General features: G+C 44.3%; 2 protein-coding genes across 8 annotated transcripts in view; one reads left to right on the top strand and one right to left on the bottom strand.

The window, feature by feature from the left end:
• Positions 1-790: 790 nt before the first annotated feature.
• Positions 791-5,263, bottom strand: eif3k (eukaryotic translation initiation factor 3, subunit K). 2 transcript variants are annotated; one of them, XM_040130079.1, is made up of 8 exons: positions 5,022-5,263; positions 4,168-4,266; positions 3,730-3,850; positions 3,447-3,524; positions 2,417-2,483; positions 2,121-2,198; positions 1,101-1,226; positions 791-929 (listed from the first exon to the last, which is right to left on the bottom strand). In XM_040130079.1, exons 1-8 carry the CDS (start codon positions 5,081-5,083, stop codon positions 898-900), a joined length of 663 nt encoding a protein of 220 aa, XP_039986013.1. In that variant the 5' UTR covers positions 5,084-5,263; the 3' UTR covers positions 791-897. The 2 variants fall into 2 exon arrangements, with proteins under 2 accessions (XP_039986013.1, XP_039986014.1); XM_040130080.1 differs by having other exon boundaries at positions 3,447-3,521; positions 5,022-5,262.
• The window catches only part of LOC120791595 (mitogen-activated protein kinase kinase kinase kinase 5-like), a 39,265-nt gene continuing 25,912 nt past the window's right edge, over positions 4,261-17,613 (top strand). For 3 of the 6 annotated variants that reach the window (XM_040130073.1, XM_040130072.1, XM_040130071.1), the window contains exon 1: positions 10,413-10,803. In XM_040130073.1, coding sequence (XP_039986007.1) covers positions 10,696-10,803 — 108 coding nt within the window. In that variant the 5' untranslated portion in view covers positions 10,413-10,695. Of the gene's footprint in view, positions 4,640-5,164; positions 5,263-7,596; positions 7,704-10,412; positions 10,804-17,613 lie in introns of those variants that run through there. The other 3 variants (XM_040130077.1, XM_040130076.1, XM_040130074.1) reach the window with 3 other exon arrangements.

Here is a 17,613-nt window from a genome sequence, read left to right as displayed (position 1 = left end):
CCTTCCAAGACAAAGTCACTCAACCAAAAACCCCCAAAGTTTCCTTATTGTTCCGCGTGAGTCTCTCAGGTGAGAACACACCTGGCCTCTTCGTACCAGGTGCACTCGGACAAGCTTCCCACCCAAAACATGGCGCAGGGTTACAGGAGCTTTCTGGAGGTGGTTTTCGCTGGGGCCTGTCGGTTGGTCGGTTGGTCTGTCAGCAGCGTTACGCAAAAAAAAAATACTGAACCGATTTGCACCAAACTTGGTGGAGCGATGGGGAACGGGCCCGGGAAGAACCCATCGCATTTTGGTGCAGATCCGGATCATCTACTACGAATTTGAATTTTTTTCCTCTGCAGTCTGGTGTGTGTCGTTTGACGTTGGAACGGAGGTGTTTTCACAGATTTTGCCGCCTGGACGCGATGAGCCACAAGCGGCAGCTCTTACCATCAAATGTGAAAATGTGATCATTGTGACATTACACTAAATTCTCCCTGAACTGCTCAGAGTTGCTTCCGGGGCTTTGACCAGACACACACACACACACACCGATGTGAGGGGATTCCTCTCGGTCTTTGCTGGCCCGGTGAAACCGACACACTCACTCTCCTGGTCGGTTACAGCAGCGACATGAATTGGATCCTTTTCTTGGCGGACGCTGGACACGCGTGCGCCTGTGATCCCACTGAATGTGTGAGACATGGGCAAATCCCCCATTAGACCATCTCTGAAACCCTTAGAGGAAGCGTCGATTCTCAAGGACGTTCAGAGAGCAGCACGAAGAAGCGAACACAGACACAGGCTGTTCATGATAAATTACTTTTATTGAGAAAAGTGTGATTATGAAAACAAATGACGGGGTGGAATCTGTCCTGACTGACGTGTATGTGTGTAGACGTGCTACGTTTTGCCTCACTGAGATGTAGCCATGATGCTGGATACACCTGTGAAAAGAAGAACAAGAACAGATGTGTAGAAAGAAGAGGAGGAGGACATCAATCACAAACATCAGACATGCCCGGCCCTCTGGCTGGATTAAATCCACCAAATGGGACTGGGCGTCGTATCGTACGGCATTTCCTCATTTATCTGAGAGTTTGAGCCGCGGCACTCACTCTCAAAGTCGATCTTCTCCACGATGTTCTTGGGCTTGACGCTCTCCTCCTGGTTGTAGATGAAGATCTGTCCATCCTCATTCTCCGTCCAGCCGTACTTATTCATCCAAACCTTCACCTGCGTGTCTGCACAGACAGCGGGAGAGAGGGACAGTGAGCGCTCTCCTTTGCTTTGCTACGAACATTAAATATACATACCGATGAGTGGAGCTTTAGAGTTAAATCAGTTCATCTTTTCTAAAGGGGGGAACGTGTCGTCTAAGCACCAAGTTTCCATCCCTGTTGAGTTACCGTGTTTCCACGAGTGCGTCCCCCTTGTTGAACGACGTGAGTCCAACGCACACTGCCAAATCAAAAGTTTTACAACACCCGCATTTTCCCAGTTGTTATTGAAATCTGAGCAGCTCAAGTCCAGTGAAGAAAGTCAAAAGGTACAAAAGGTAAAAGGTAAACCAGCCACAGGTTAAAGAAGAAAAGTTTAGGGCCACCAAAAACTGAAGGACAATGTAACTTTCAGAGTTAGAACATTTCTACGGGAGCGAGTAAAGGGTTAAGACTTAAAGCTTCGCTGCAGCAATCGAACTGAATGAAGCCTCGAAAGTTGATGCAAACAGTTCCAACCTTTTGTTGATGACGTAAACTCTGTGTGTACACAAAGGCAGCGTCGGAACAAAGTGCGTTACTACACCCTCTGACACATTATCAGGACAGGAAGTAGTTACTGGTAAACAGCTGTCAGGATGGAAGACCAGCACAGTCTCCGGACCTGAACCCCACGGAGCTGGCCCGGGACGAACTGGACGGACGGTGAAAGCAGAGCGACCTACAAGTGCAACACATTCGTGGGAACTTCTGCAACCGTGTTGGGACGGTAAAATGGGGCTGTTGTAAAACCTTCCACCGGTAGTGTGCCATCTGGCACAGTGATGGGACGTGGGGGGGTTTTATTGTCTTTAGAAATGCTGCGGAGCAGAATGCTAAGGATTCAGTCAACCGGGCTCTCCGGGTCAGAGTTCTTACCCAGCGGGTCTCCCAGCATCTCCGCCAGTAACCGGTGCTCGATGGTCTGGTAGGTGATGCCCACTACATGGCAGATGACTGAAGAGGAAGATGAATTAGGACAACAGACAACGTTCAAGTCTCGACAGCGTTTAAACAAAGACTCCTCTTATTCCTATAATATGCATCTTTTCAATTTGGATGTGGTGGTGTCCTGTCTTCTTACACAGGCCGGTGAGAGAAATCACCTGCTTGTATTAACTGTAAGGTTGTAAGGTTTTACTGGCCACGGTGGTGAGCCAGAGGATGACACTCACACTTGCGGACGGAGTCCTCGAAACCAGTGATGCCGTCGATGAGCTCTCGGTTCTCCTCGAGACTCGTCTGTCGGCAGGACAAAGAAGGGGACACGATTAAAGGGTTACCAAATGAACCGATGAACAAAGTGTTGAACACGTTTGGAAAAGTAAAACGGCTGCAAAAGGTATCGGGACGAGAAGCACAGCGATGCCACGGTAAGGGGATGAAGGACGTCCCAGGCCGGTCAGCAGGACAACTGGCTTTTAATGATGGATTAGTCATCAACATAAAACCTGGTCTGTGTCTTTTACCTGGTTTATCCCAGGTACCACGGATTCAATAACACGGACACTGTTAGGCTTGTGTCAGAATTGAAGTTTGTTACCTAATAATGAAGGTTCCTTTGCTGTCGACGGACTGGTATAAACATTTTTAAAGCGCAGATGCTCAAAGAAAAGAACTGGCCTTCACTTGTGTGGATGTATAAACATGCGTCAGAGTGTGATTTGTTTTCTGCACAACAGCAAGTTTTCCCTTAAATTACCCAACTACTCGATACCTTTAAACACCACTTATCAAAACAATCAATCCCGTTTTTCGATGATCTTCAAATGAGAAATTGTGCAGTCAATCTACCTACTATTGTCATTCTGTCTTCCCATAGTGTAATTTTACTATTGTTATTTCTCTCTCTGCTCTGTAAATGACATCTGTTGTATGTCTGCAGATGGATCCGTCCTCTGCTGCTCCTCATGAGTTTTCTTTTTTTTTTCCTGTCTGTTAAAGGTTTTGTTTTTCTGTGGAGCTTCTCCTTATCTGGACCGAGTGTCTACAGGCGAGGCTGTTGCATACTGCACAGTAAAGCCCCTTAAGGCGATTCTGTGACTTTGTGTGTGGGTGTATATATATATTAAAAAAATTAAAAAAAATAGACCTGAATTCATTCAGAGAGGATACTTTAGTAAATCTGTAGATAACTGCAGCCAGTGTGTGTGTGTGTGTGTGTGTGTGTGTGTGTGTGTGTGTGTGTGAGAGAGAGAGACGTACCCAGAAGCTTTGGAAGTGGCAGGTCTCCAGCAGGTTCCCCAGGTACAGGATCTGTCTAATGGGGCGCTCCTCTTGCTGCGACACAGTAGTCAAGGAAACACCCCCCGACCCCAAGACAGACCCTCTCAGGCCAAACACAACCCCCCCCCCCCAGCCTCTTATTGGTCTGTGTTGCACTGCCAGTGAGACAGTAGACAGTTCACATATAAGAGGATGGAGGGGGCCCGTGTACAGCTGCCAGACGATTTTACTGTAGACAGAGGAAACGGCACCAAAAGGATACGTGTGTTTGGTCGATCATGCACTTGCAGAGAGTGAAGTCGGTGTGTGGCAGGTTGGTCAGAGCCTTCAGCAGAATCTGTGAGGTCACCTGAGTCTGGAAGTAGGCGGGGTTAAACTGGTACCTGCAGAGGGAGGGGTTTGATGATCAGAGCTTTCTTTACTACGCACTTCACATCACTAGCACTTCTTCTTGAGCAAGGTCTTTCTCTGGCCTTAGGTGGAAGCTAATATTTGCTCCATGAGCGTTCAGTGCTACTTTAACTGGGTTTTTTTTTTTTTTTCTTTTTAATCCTTGCTTTGGTGAATAAGAATCAAACCTGCTAGAAACAAACACAACCCATCACTGTTAATGCCACAATAACACACTCAAGTTAAAACAAGCATCCGTTCGCGTGGTGGCTGGTGTCGGGTTCCCCCACACAGCGACGGCGTGACTTACAGCTTCAGGACAGCCAGGTTGGCCTCCAGGTCGTAGGCGTTCTCTCTCGCTTGCGTCTCCACGTAGCGCTCCAGCGTTGCAAGGTTTTCCGGGTTGTACCTGAGAGGAGAGACAAGACCGTCACCTATGGTCCAAGAGCAGACGGCTCCAGTGTTTCTGCCTTATGCGGAGATTGACTCTGCACGGCAGGTCAGAAGTTTCCTGCATCCTGTTGTTCAACACATTTGGTTATTTGTCATCGTGAAGCTTAAAAGCATAGAAGTTAGGGATAAAGATAAGTGATTGACTGAATCTTGATCACTTTAATTGGTAGCAGACAACAAACAGCTGCGCTCAGTTCAAAGACCAGATATACTTTATGTAATTTTAACACAAGTGTGCAGGACTTGTCATTCAGACCTCTTCCTGGACCCATTTCTTGGCAAAAACCCTCCAGAAATCTAGTTCGTGCCTACTGGTACTGGTCAACCAGGTAAACCTCTGAATGTTCACAACTAATCTCAGCATCAGTCTTGAGCAGGTCGCATCTGTCAGCGTCTGTGCAGGTGCTGATCTGCGTGAAAGCAGCTGTGAGAAGGAAACTGACACTGAGCTACGTTTCCTCCTGGACTTGGTCTGCGTAACTGCGGCTGAATTCTTTATCTCCATCTAGTCAGTAGACCACGTGGCTTTTTAATGTGGGTTAATGTTAGTATGGCTTCCCTTCATGCGATCTTAAAATGTTTTAAAATGGAAAACATGTTGCAGTTAAATCGAGGAAACCAAGCTAAAGTTAGCTTAAACATTAGCGCACAGGCTAAGCTATCGTTAGCTTTCCCGCAGGGTTATCTGTCCGTTATGAGGAACATCTGTACCGATCGATGCCCCGCAGGAGCTTCCCCACGTTCGCCCTCATCTGCTCGAAAGACGACGACATTTGGTCCAAACGTTTACGGCGAACGTTGAGGCGAAAAACCGAGTTAAATCCACACGTGGGCCGAAGAGTAGAGAAAGCACCGGGGCGGAGGGAGAAAAAGGTCGGAACGGAAAGAACGACGCACGGGCGGGACGGAACGGAAAGAGCACGGACCCAAACTACCGAGGGACCGCTACGAGGTAGCGGTGCTAACTATGTTGTTATACTGTTACACTGGTGATGCAGAATGTAACACGTAACCCCCATTTGAAACTATTGCGACTGACTTAAGTTTACTTTATAATCGATATTTTCGCGACCCATTCTTTTTTTTTTCCTTTGGATTGCTTCAGTTCTCTCACTGTATTTTAAGAGTACCTACCGGAAGTGTTACTGTGCTTGCATTTGCATCGACGCAAGTGTTACTATTTTAATTTGTTGCAGTTCCAACTGTGACCGCCGGGAGCGGTAAACACTATTGATTTGGTCATTACAGTCTAAACGCCCCTGCTGGTAACAGTGAAGAACTGCATCACGTTAAAATAAAGACATCCGCGTCAAAACACGTCAATTAGAGGAGATCACCACTTCCGGAAAGTACTTTCATAGTAAAAGTTCGGTTCAGTTTCGCCACCCTTCCGTGCGGAGTTTGCACGTTCTCCCCGTGCCTGCGTGGGTGGGTATTCTCCGGGTACGCCGGCTTCCTCCCGCCGTCCAGAGACGTGCAGGTTGGGTTATATGGCGACTTTGAATTGCTCGTAGCTTTGCTCTTACACTGTAGTACTGTTTTTTGTGTGTGTTTTTATTTATTGTTCCCTTTTCATATGTTAATGTTACTGCTTTAATTAATTAAAAAAAAAAAAAAATATATATATATATATATATATTTTTTTTTTTTTCAAAAGTTCGATTGGGAGACAGATGTGTATCATGAGTCTTTACTGCCCTCCTGTGGTCGCGGTCTGGAACTGCAGCACATTACATTTGTCACGTGAGCTTCGATGGAATTGGCAGCAAAAACTAAAACCATCAGCATCGAGCAAACGGAAACATTTGTGCTCGGTCAACTGTTATCGCCAGCAACCCGCGCTAACTAGCTAACTAGGTAACTAGCTAACTATGCTCATATTTGTTATGCTGTAAGAAGAAGGCGATAAGCGCCAGGAGAGAAGCCATGTTAGCATAGCTGCATAGCTAAATGTACTGCCGTGAGCTCACGACAGCGATTAAGCCGGTAAAAAAACTGAGTATAAAATGTCTTAAAGTGATTCCGAATAGCTAAACAATATCAACAATATCACTATGTTGTTTTAAAAAATGAGGTTTTAAATCGCCGCTTCATGTTTTCTGAGGCGGTTTTTCTCAGATAAATCGGTTAGATGAGGTTAGTTGGCTTGAAAATCACTTGATATCTCTCTTAAGAGAAATTATTACTGAAAATGCTTACGGAAGTGGAGAAAGTAAGTTTGCAGCCTCGTGTCTTTTTTCACCTCTTTGCGGTAATAAATTCTGCCAGATTTCGTTTTCATGTCGGGTGGTAGTGGCCTCCGCACTTTTTGAAGACGACTAAAGCCAGAATCTTCGGTAGTACTAAACCAGTATCTGGGGCTGGCCGAGAAGTCGCTGACCTGAGCCTTGACAGTCTGAAGGTGAAACAGGTGCGTCTTATACCAACTCCGAAGGCCTTTGACTACCTGGTTCAGTGCTAGAACATCAACAGACCATCATGATCGAGGGGAAGTGTGACACACCACAAACCACAACAGACGATCTGTAATTTTATCACAATTGTAAGAAGGTTGTTGTTTATTCTGACTCTTCAAAACCTTGTGGGAACTTTCAACAACCGTGCGCTCCTACAAACAACTGACTGAGGATATCAAAAAGGAAACTAACTGATACCTGCAAAGCATGGGAGGCAAAAAAAAAAAAAAAAAAGATACCAAAGTGCTTCCAGCTTGAAATTGCAACCGTCAGAAAAGTTGCTGCAAAATGGCCGTTAAGGGGGAACTGCGGAAGTCAACACAAGATGTGGAAGACCAAGAAAACTTTCAGGCAAAGCGGCTGTCGTCAGCTGCCAAGGCCCGGTGGCAGCGTTTGACCTGCACCGGTCGACTCAGGCCGAACGGGCTGATGAAGTTCTGAGTGTTTTACAGGGGGCGGGGTGCCACAGTTACTGATTATTATTTGCTTTCTAGCTCCTCAGTAGATGAAATAAAAAGTAACAGTGCGTTAGGCTCCAGAGGTTTAGTTTCTTCTTTTCACCTCAGAAATCAACAAAATGTGTCATTTGCACACAACATTATGTTTCCATGCTGTTTGCAACTAGTTGTGCAACGAGGGAGCACTTTCTGTCTTGTCACAAATATATATTAGCACCTTTTACACCTCCCCCGTTCGTGCAGTGGCCTGTATCACCGCAATAAACCCTTTCCCCTTTTATTTTGCACTTTGAGCGGATCTGACATCTGCCCACAATCCGATTAATGTCACGACAACAAACCTTATCTTTCCCCTTAACTCCAACCCGGCAGGTCAGAGGTCAGGACCAGAGGTCGGAGGGGGAACCCTGCTGGAGCCTGTGAGGGATCAGTGCGTCTCGCTCAAGAGCACTTGAGAAGAGAGCTGCTCGCTGACGGAGGTGAGTGGAACGCAGTCCTACAGCTGAGCTGCCTAAAACCCTCTGCTCTGAAAACAATAAGACTCCTCAAGTCTGTGACCATGGTAATAAATGTAACATGACCGGATGTCAACATAACAGCGTGACTTGACCTTGACGGTGACGTGACATTGAATAGTCGACTGTAACAGTAAATTAAAGATCTTTTTGAACAAAACAAACGAGATCTTCTGACCTTTCAGAACCAAACAGTTCATCAAGAAAATAATTGATAGTCGCAGCCCAATAACATGACGTTACATTACATAAGGTGACATAACATGGCATAGCGTAGCAAAAGTTAACATGTGATGAGGATACATAACGTAACATAGGGGCTATCCCAACGTGCACTTGGGCCGAAGACAGTGTACAGGTCACCAGCAAGACAAATGAAGTGTAATAAGATGGTCCCTCCCCCATTCCTGTGAAAGTTTCTCACTGGGTTTCTACGCCGAATGAATGCTCTGGGGCTTTGTGGGTCCTCAGGTCATACGGACATGGATTCCACAAGATGTGGGTCTACCGCATCCCAGAGGTGTCCCGCCGGATTCGGATCCGGTGACTGGGGAGACCGGCGAGGTGAAACACAGGCAGCTGGGAGCAGGGCGTACAGGCTCCGCACTGCTCTCAGTGTCACGCTGTACTCGTTCAGGCGTTAAAGACGCTTGAGGAGGGTTTGTGCCCGTCGGTACTAATGACCTCATCGGCTCTGCGGTTTAGGTGGTTTAGGTTGAGGCAGTTACTTGAGGTTAGCTGGCCTGTGTTCTGTGTCTGTCACATGTGGCTGTTTCTGAGCCACGGGGAAGATATGAAACTGTAGGCAGGGAACTTTTGAAAGCTGGGGCTGTCTGCAGAGCACAGATAAGAGGGTGGATAAATGTCAAACGATGAAGACCATTATCATTATATGATGGCAAGAGAGATGTCATCTTTCATATGTGTTTTTTTTTATAACTTATCCTCTAATGAAAAACCCACACTCTGCTGCTTTATCGTCCTTTTAATCTTTATAATGTCTCTTAATGAAAGATCAGATCAGTGGGTTGATCACAGAACCCTACACAACGACGAGTGAGGCTCTACACGGGGGTTTGCATCTGTTTTTTTTGTTTTTGTTTTTTTTTCTCAACAAGATGAGGTGAAACTTCAAAGATCCTGCAGCAGCAGCAACAGCATCAAATCAGTACCCCCCCCCCCCATTTCATGTAAGACGCCAGTTTGCTCCACACTGAAATATCTCAACAGCTTTTGGATGGATTTCCATTCGTGGTGTCCGGAGAATAAATGCCAATAACTCTGGCGAGCCCTCGGCTTTCCCCATAGGGCCACCGTGAGGCATCGGCATCGGCGCTGTGGGAGTCTGCTGCTGGTATTCTTCTTCAGAAGTGCTGGTGGAGTAGCTCCGGGAACCCCCTCAACCCCGCACCTTTCCAACGTCGGGTATGTGTCTGATCATTTCTCTGACTTCACAAAAATGTCAATCTGCCATTCACAGCCCCTTCACGTCGTGATTGGCCAGCTGTGTGGAGCTGAGAAGGGAGTAATTGTTTAAACTTCTCTCCGGCTCTCTCTTTTTTTTTCTTTTTTCTTTTTTTAATTTCACAGCTATTTCTGTCACTTCGTGTGAACAAACAAGTGCAAGGCTGTGAACGTCTTCGTGGAGAGACTGTCTGAAAATCCCCTTTTACCTCCGTTTTTAAACAGTATTGCGTCTCAACCCCTTTTCTGTGAGGGTCGGCTTTTCACCCGGCCTTCCAGCGTGGCCCCCTCAGAACAACCGTAAACACTTTGGATTTCCAAAGAGGTTGGACAACGCACTGTAAGAACAAGTTCTGCTTGAGCTTAGACTGATCCTAAGCACAAAGAGTACAGTTGCTCTGTACTCTTTGCTGACTGATCTTTGGCTGTTAAAGCCGTTTTAATCTCCTCTTCTGCTTCTTTTCCTTCTCTCAATTTGGATCCAACTTTAATAACAGTATTTCAGACTTTTAATGTCTCTCTTTAAATGCCTATTTATCTGCAGGGAAACGCTTCTGAACAGGAAGCTGAAAGGGAGCTCCATGCACGTTTGACTTTTCTTGCAGAGCTGCAACTTACACACAGACACGCACACACACACATTTCGGTAGGTATGAAGCTGAGACTGAAACTTACACTGAAAACCCCAAACAGCACAAGTACAATTAATCAGTTCAGCTACAAGCTACACACACGTAGGCACCCATACGTTCCCAAAGTTTGAACTCATGAGAACGTGCACACTCACACGTGTGCGCAAACACACACACACACACACACACACACACACACACACACACACACACACACACACACTCACAGATACGTACACAGATCTTTATATTGCTGTTGTGAAGATCCATAACCTTAACTCTAACACCTATTAGCTTTTGAAAACTGGCACAATTTCTTCATCTTGTTAGATGTTTGAGGGTTTTTTTGCCCGTTGATCCTCACAAGCACGAAAAGGTGAAAAAAAATCTCTCTGCTTAGCTTTGTCGAGCTCACATGCACACACACCCAGCAAGAAACTGGATTATGCAAATCAGGTGAGCAAAGAAATGTCCTCTCTCTGAAGAGAGGACGCTGTGAGAGGTGGAGGGAGGGTAGGGAGGGAGGATCAATAGCAGGCTGAGAAACAGAAACAGGAAGGCATGTGTGTGGTGTATGTGAGTGCGTGTGCTTGTGAGACGGCAGCTCAACGACACACAAGTCACAGAGACAAAGAGGGACCGAGTGTCTTTTCCCGGCCGCTCACTTTTATTAGAGTCATTAGTTTTGTTGCCTGTAGATGTAAATGCCACCGCGTGTGCTAGCTAGTGTGTGTGTGTGAGAGTGTGTGTGTGTGTATGTGTGTGTGTGTGTGTGTGTGTGTGCGTGTGTGTGTGTGTGTGTGTGAGTGAGTGAGTGAGTGACATGCCTGAGGAGGAATATTAGTATTATAAACGTCAGAATGGACTTCCAACACAGGGCGGCTCTGGATATCTCCACCAGGAACCCTCAGGACGATTTTGAGATCCTGCTGAGAGTCGGAGGAGGAACCTATGGAGACGTTTACAAGGTCAGAGTGTTGAGCAGCCGCTTTTACTCTCCTTCTGCTCCTGTACTGCTGCTGAATGTCACTGGTCCCTGATCAGAGTGTCAGTTTAGATCACAAATGGATTTGTGCGTGGGATAAATCTAAAAATCTTATTTTTCTTGAACATTCGAAGAATCTTTGAAAGAGAAGAGCTTTTTATTTTTGCGATCAAATACAAATTTAAACCTGTAAAGCAGTTTAATTTTTTAGTATGAGGCAGATGTCTGCTGCGGTGGCCGCTGGCATCGCTTTTCATCTTCAGAACAAGTCGAGCATGTCTTACTTCTGCCTACCGTACAAACTGCTCACTTGTGTCCCTTCACACTTTAACCCACAGCAGTACACGATTTAGATATTCGGTTTGTCAGGGCTGAATATGTGGTGTTGTGCACATTTGGGATTTCTTGAATTTAGATGGAAATATAGGTGTGACTGATTTTAGTTTCATTGGTTCATTGCATTCACAACCTCAGTGCAGGCTCCAGCCCTGCTGGAGGAAGTGGTTTTTACAAAAAGTGAAAGTATTCTTGTCAGTAGCTGATAGCTTTTTCGAGAATATTACTCCAACCGAAACGCTAGTCAGTCTGAACTCTGTTGCTGATGCTGTCTTGTAGGTCTTCTCTTCCAGTGATGATTTCATATTTTCAGTTGTGTAAAAACTATTTTAGGACCTAAAGTTCCAAAAGAAACTTTGACACAAGATTCGAATGATCTCTGTATGGTGATTCAGCTTGAACCAGAGTGAAAAATCAGACTTTGAGCTGCTGATTCCGCAAGTCTGGATGTTGGCCGAGAACTGGATTCATAACAGTGTCCTTGAGGCCTGAGGTTTATACAGTATATCTTATTTTCTCTAAACATAAATAGACGCGCATCTGTCAGTTACACTGTGGCCTCATGTTTACTTGAACAATAGGTTTGTCTGACTGCAGCATGCTGGCACCAGGGCTCGTAATACAGCCAAACCTTGATTGTGTCGTGGCTTTCATGTAGCATTCAACAGAAGTATTTTATTCAGGTTCAGGTCCGGGTTCATGCTTGCTTGACACGCATACAGGGAAACAAAATATGGATGATATTCCTCATGGACCCCGGTGCAACATGGGACTGACATGCAAACACCACACAGTCTTAAGGGTAAGGGTGTAAACAATATATATTTTCTCCTCTTGTTTCAAGCTTGACAAGTTGTTGGGCTTTTGATTTTATTTGTTGCCATCTACCACAGAAATAGTTCCCCATTGCGTTTGAAGATGAAATTGTTGAAGTTGAAATGTTAAAAGGTGAATATTATTTATGAACCATGGAATTTTTACATAACAGGGACAAGTTATGGAAAAAGAATCACTCTTATTTTTATATAGTGCTCTGTGTTCAAGTTAAATTGAAGCCTCTATTTGTCCGTGTTCAGATGACAATATATAGATTAAAGGATCAGTTCAGACACAACGTAAGGGAACGTATTGTCCCACTCACCATTGGCGGTATCTAATTATGCAGATCATTGTCGTTCTAACTGCTGAGGTTTTGAGGTATCTGCCTCTGAAACTTCTGCAGCCACCCCAACGCGGTGCAAGTGGAAGCGGAAGAGGAATTTTGTTTGTAGTACTCAAATCATAGGAAAAATACATTCGAAATATCCAGTGCAAAATTGCCTTTCCAGCACCAGTGACTCTATCACTCTGGGAAATGCACAGACCTCACTGACATCTGTTTTCATCCCAACATTTGTTTTTCTTGCAGCAGAAGATTTAGAGAACAATATATCATCAGATATTGAAACGGCAAAGAAATCCACTGGGTCGGATGTTTCAGATCAGACTGAATTCCAAGCGTCTTTTATCGCGTTACTCCAGAGAGAGTATGCAGACCGTCTGCAAGCAAGACACTCAGCAGGAGAATAGGGGTGCTCCCCCCTAACAGCACCGCGGGGAAAAAAGACAGCTAAACTCGTATCATACAAGGTTGTTTTTAGAGTTGCCGAACAGAAAAACACGTCAAACAAAAATTCAGCGTGCGTCATTATGGTGATGATTATAACAGGGATTCTCATCCTTTTCTGGCCAATGACTCTGTTTTTAGGGCCCAAAATAGTCACGACTGCAGCAGTGACAGAATTATGAAGTCGTCACGTGAATTTACATAGTTTTGGGTTATATTATACTGTATCAATATTCAAGAGCATAAAGGGAGCTACAAGTGGATTATATTGGGAATGGTGATTTATTTTAAACCTATTTAATGTTTTCCTTTTTAAATATATATATCAAAGATGTAACTCTGTGTCGGTATTAGAAATTTCTCGCCAGTCTGCAATAAGCAGGGTCCCAAGGCTGAGACTCTGTAGTCTCCACATAAGCAAATCTAATCTTCTACATCACCACGTAGGAAACAGACTGAACTGAACTGTCTGAATTTGGTGTTAGTTTGTCAGTGTCTTCACGTTAATCCAGGAAGGTAAACTGAACATGTGGCCGTTTGTGTAGGCGAGCAGTATCCTCAGGATTCTCTGGTACTTTCCACAAAGCTACTCACCTGAGACCCCCTGAAACATTCACGTATGGAAAAGTTAAGTGAGTTGTTTCTGTCGAAACCTGTCTGTTACGTGTGATGTTCACATGCAACTCACTTGCTTGAGGGGTTTGAGTTCACTGGCAACGCGAAGTACCAGTGCAGGCAGTTTAGGTCAGGGTGGACGGATGGACTCACATCTCGTCTCATTCTTTAAGTCGGCTTTGACGTTTCTTAGTCAGCAGGCCTCCCAAGCAGTCACGCTTTTTCGTCTTTCCCTCAAACTTAACCCGGTGATTTTTATTTGTTAAGACGGGGACGTAAATCTCTCCATCAAGCTTTGGGTGAAAGCACTTGACATTGTGGGAGAAACAAATGAAAAGCGCTGACGTGTCATATTGTATGAGGTTAATCACTGTGTGCTGTGGTGAACTGTGGTATATACTAAACATTCATTTCACGCGGCCTCGGTCGACCGTGTTGGACATCTTTAGCACCGTGCCAACAGTGAGCCGAGAACATCGCAATGTTTTTGGTGGTTTGATGTCAGCTGTTAGCCAATCATAAAGTACCATGATACTGTGATGGTGGTGTACAGTTTTTAACGCAGAGTTTTCAAACAGTCTTACGGCAGCAGACCGGTACAAAGACCGCACCACTATAGGGTGGCATGGTGATAACCGAGACACAAACACTGAATCTTGGTTACACTTCTGTCTGATGGATTTGTCGGCCATTTGAGACATGAGGCAACGTTCTTTTCCTTTTGTGTCTACTTTTGTTTTGTGACAAATGTAAAGTTATCCAGATCTGAAACGGTTTTAGAATTTGTGGTGTAATATTTCACACGGTCTGTTTGACTGAGCGCAGTGATACTGGTCGAATTCAGCATGGTAGCAATCCTGGTGCCGACACTTAATATCCTGTAGAATCACCAACAGGTCAAAATATCACCCGGTACAAAGATTCAGTTTCTTACAAATACATCAAAAAACTAACAGTTCATTTTAGTTTCATTCATTAGGTAATAACATTGCTCAGGTGTCTGTTTCGTAGACTGGTTGGTATTTATTTATGCTAATATGGGTAATAAAATTTGATTTATTCTGTGGAAAGTTACTTTGCTTCAAAGCTTGAAATCCCTGGACCGAATTGCAACAATTAAGCAATGATGCAACTGCTTTCCTCCAGTGACCGAAAGATCTCAACTTTTTATCTTTTTTGTCACAGCGAGGATAAGCCTGCAGGCCATTGCTGTATAAGTAACGTTTAATTAATCGGGAAGTCTCACTTAGATCAAGATCCCTTTTGCTTATTACCCCCAAATCACTTGTATAGATTTGTAAAATTCTAAAAATGTATCATATTGGAAACATATTCTCCTCTGGCAGAAACCCAGCCACCTGTATTTTTCTCCTTCATTCTCCACCGTCCCTCCATGATGTCACCACATGTGCTGGCTGGACAGTTCAAAATGTATTGAGCTTGGCCTCAAAAATATTAAGAATAAACTTTAAATGCAGCTTTGGTCCTCAGCTTGGGTAATTTACCTCGGGGCGGCTGTGTGTCGCCTGCCTCAGCGCGTTTTCGGACATTTTGACAACTTTGGGGAATATCAGGCTTTACAGAGTCAAGATGTCATGTATTCTAACATGCTAATCTCTACTGTGCTCAGACTGTTCTGCTATGAAATACAGTAAAAGTAGCTGATGCAAAGCAGGTTAGTTGTAAAGTGAGCACACTTCCTCTAAACAGGTCAGTAGACCCCGCTGTTCTCTTTTACAGAGAAAAATTTGCATAGTTGTCCTTCCTTCATATATGTAGACACACACACACACACACACACACACACACACACACACACACACACACACACACACACACACACACACACACATACATTAGATATGTGTTCTGTATATGATCTGTAACGTACACACACACATGTGCATGCACTTTATTACGTTTTTTTTATCTAGGTGTTGCTACACCCACAGTAAAGGCAGCACTTTAGCACCATCAGCAGCGTTGAGGAAAAAGTGTGTGTGTGTGTGTGTGTGTGTGTGTGTGTGTGTGTGTGTGTGTGTGTGTGTGTGTGTGTGTGTGTGTGTGTGTGTGTGTGTTTGTGTCTGTGTTTGTGTATGTGTGAGACAGAGAGAGAGAGAGATGACCGCTACAAAGAGTGCCTATTTTATACCCTAATGTCTGTTTTATAATGGAGCAGCAAAAGGCAGTTTTTACGTTTTAATTTGTCGAAGGGCAAGGAATCAAAAATAACCTCACACTACTGTAGCTTTAATACCAAACGGTCCTTCCCTCTCTCTGAGGGATCAGTAAGAGACACAGACATCAAGGCAGTCACAGAGAAGGACATGGATGAATCAGATTTGTGTAGTACAACTGGACAAGTTATCGAGCGTATAGATCAGCCAAAACTCATGAATTAAATATTAGCCAAACACTAGAGCGTCACATCAACCAGCAACACAGAGAAGCAAAACAGACAGTTATGGTGTATAGAGTATGGAGTGATTTTTGCCTTTAACCAGGTGCCGAGCTGCAGTGGACATCCATCCTCCGTTGAAGAGAGCCTCAGCCAATCTTACATAGAAAATAACACAAATTATACAAAACGTTACGAACTTAAAAAGCAATGGAGAAATTGTATACAACAGGAGAAACAGAAGCCACTGGATATACCAAGTGATTCATGGTGACATCTATTTTTATTTGACAGGGTTAAGTATCATCATAGCAGACACGGTGGCATGCACCCAAACAGAATTTCTGCCGGCTGAGACATCACAATCCTCTTCAGTCTTCCCCTTCAAACTGCCTTTATGCAACTGTTCGCCATTGTGTTGGAAATACAATCTTGCTTTACTTGTTGGACAACATCAAACAGTGGATTTGCAGGAATCACTGGCTGCACCTCAAAGTATTTGCATTGTCTTCTGCATCGAGTCGAGTTGAACTGAGTCCACTCTGTTCATTTTATCAAAACAAGTTCATCACTTCCAGTTGGGCAATTAACAATATGAACACATACTTCCTTCTGTTACCATATAAGGAAGTATTTCTCTCCCAAAGTAAGCCATAGGCCCAACTATATAAATCAATGCTCTAAATCTTAAAGTCATCAACACAGACTGAATGCGGACTATCCAACGTAGTGGGCAGTATGCACCATAGATCATTCTTTCAATAGTTTGTAGAGGGTTGTAAGGATTCATCTTAGTCAAATATCTACATATCACTGACATCAAGTACCACGTGTGATCTACTCCCTGTAGCTGGATGACACAATCATTTTCTTTTAGATATAACAAGACCAAGACTCTAAATCTGTGCTAGTGGTTGTGTGATCCTGTACTTATGCCATCTTAGGACAAAACACAGAACACAGCTGAGGCCGATGGGGTTGCTATTAACTTTGCAAGTATTTGGTCTTAAACCAAAGTACCGGACAAATTAAAATGTTTACCTGATGTCGATGCTAGATGAGGACAACTGAAGTTACTACAATTGATCCTGTTGGGACCGTGAACATCTGTACCAAATTTCAGTGAAATCCATCCTTTGTCGAGTCACGTCACTAAACAACAAAAATGTCAACCTGCTGGTGGCACGAGTAGGATACGTCCTCTGGGGACCACGAATGGGATATTTCAGTCTGGACTAAAGCGGTGGTCTGACGTTTCCATCCCTAGATCCATCTTGCTAGCATGGCTCAAAATTTGACCTCTCCAAAGACAGACACACACAGAATCGCTCAAATGCAATCAGGTGTTAATCGTGTTTCTCTGAACCCTACCTAAAAGTTCAGTTGTGTTAGCTGATAAGTAAACTGCCTTTTTCCTTTCAGATGGTACACAACTCTGTGAGCCTGAACACATCATTGTGGTCACATGACCTTTGATTTCATTCAAAGCCACTTGTGCAGTTTCTGAATCGCGTGGCTTTTTTTTTTTTTTTTTTTTTTCGAAAAGCTGACTCCTGTGAACTTTCTGTCGACTAAATGGCGTAACAGCGAGCACATCACTCACTGTATCATCCTCTGTAAGATATAAACATCCACTAGATGCCAAATGTATAGTGGAGGTTGAATCTGATTTGCCCTGATGTGCTGCCCTCCAATCCTGTAGTTAATACAAACAGAAACACTCAGAGATATGATCTGGTGTACTGGTTTTTATATTAGGATATCACTTGCTGTGTGTTTCAAGTCTTATTTGGTGAAGATCAAAATGGCATGAATGTCACTCTTTAGTGATGTCACTT

The sequence above is a fragment of the Xiphias gladius genome, chromosome 7 (assembly GCF_016859285.1).
Source record: "Xiphias gladius isolate SHS-SW01 ecotype Sanya breed wild chromosome 7, ASM1685928v1, whole genome shotgun sequence".
Lineage (NCBI taxonomy): Eukaryota > Metazoa > Chordata > Actinopteri > Istiophoriformes > Xiphiidae > Xiphias > Xiphias gladius.
Note: the sequence above shows the minus strand (reverse complement) of the source record. Positions and strands in the feature narration are given on the sequence as shown.

What these genes read in the sequence shown, in the direction of transcription:
- eif3k (XM_040130079.1), bottom strand. Translation starts at nt 5,083, where the DNA reads ATGTCGTCGTCTTTCGAGCAGATGAGGGCGAACGTGGGGAAGCTCCTG. An exon ending in AACCTGGCTGTCCTGAAGCT is followed by an intron (nt 3,851 to 4,167) that starts GTAAGTCACGCC and finishes CTCCCTCTGCAG; the next exon opens with GTACCAGTTTAACCCCGCCT. An exon ending in GCATGATCGACCAAACACAC is followed by an intron (nt 3,525 to 3,729) that starts GTATCCTTTTGG and finishes ACTACTGTGTCG; the next exon opens with CAGCAAGAGGAGCGCCCCAT.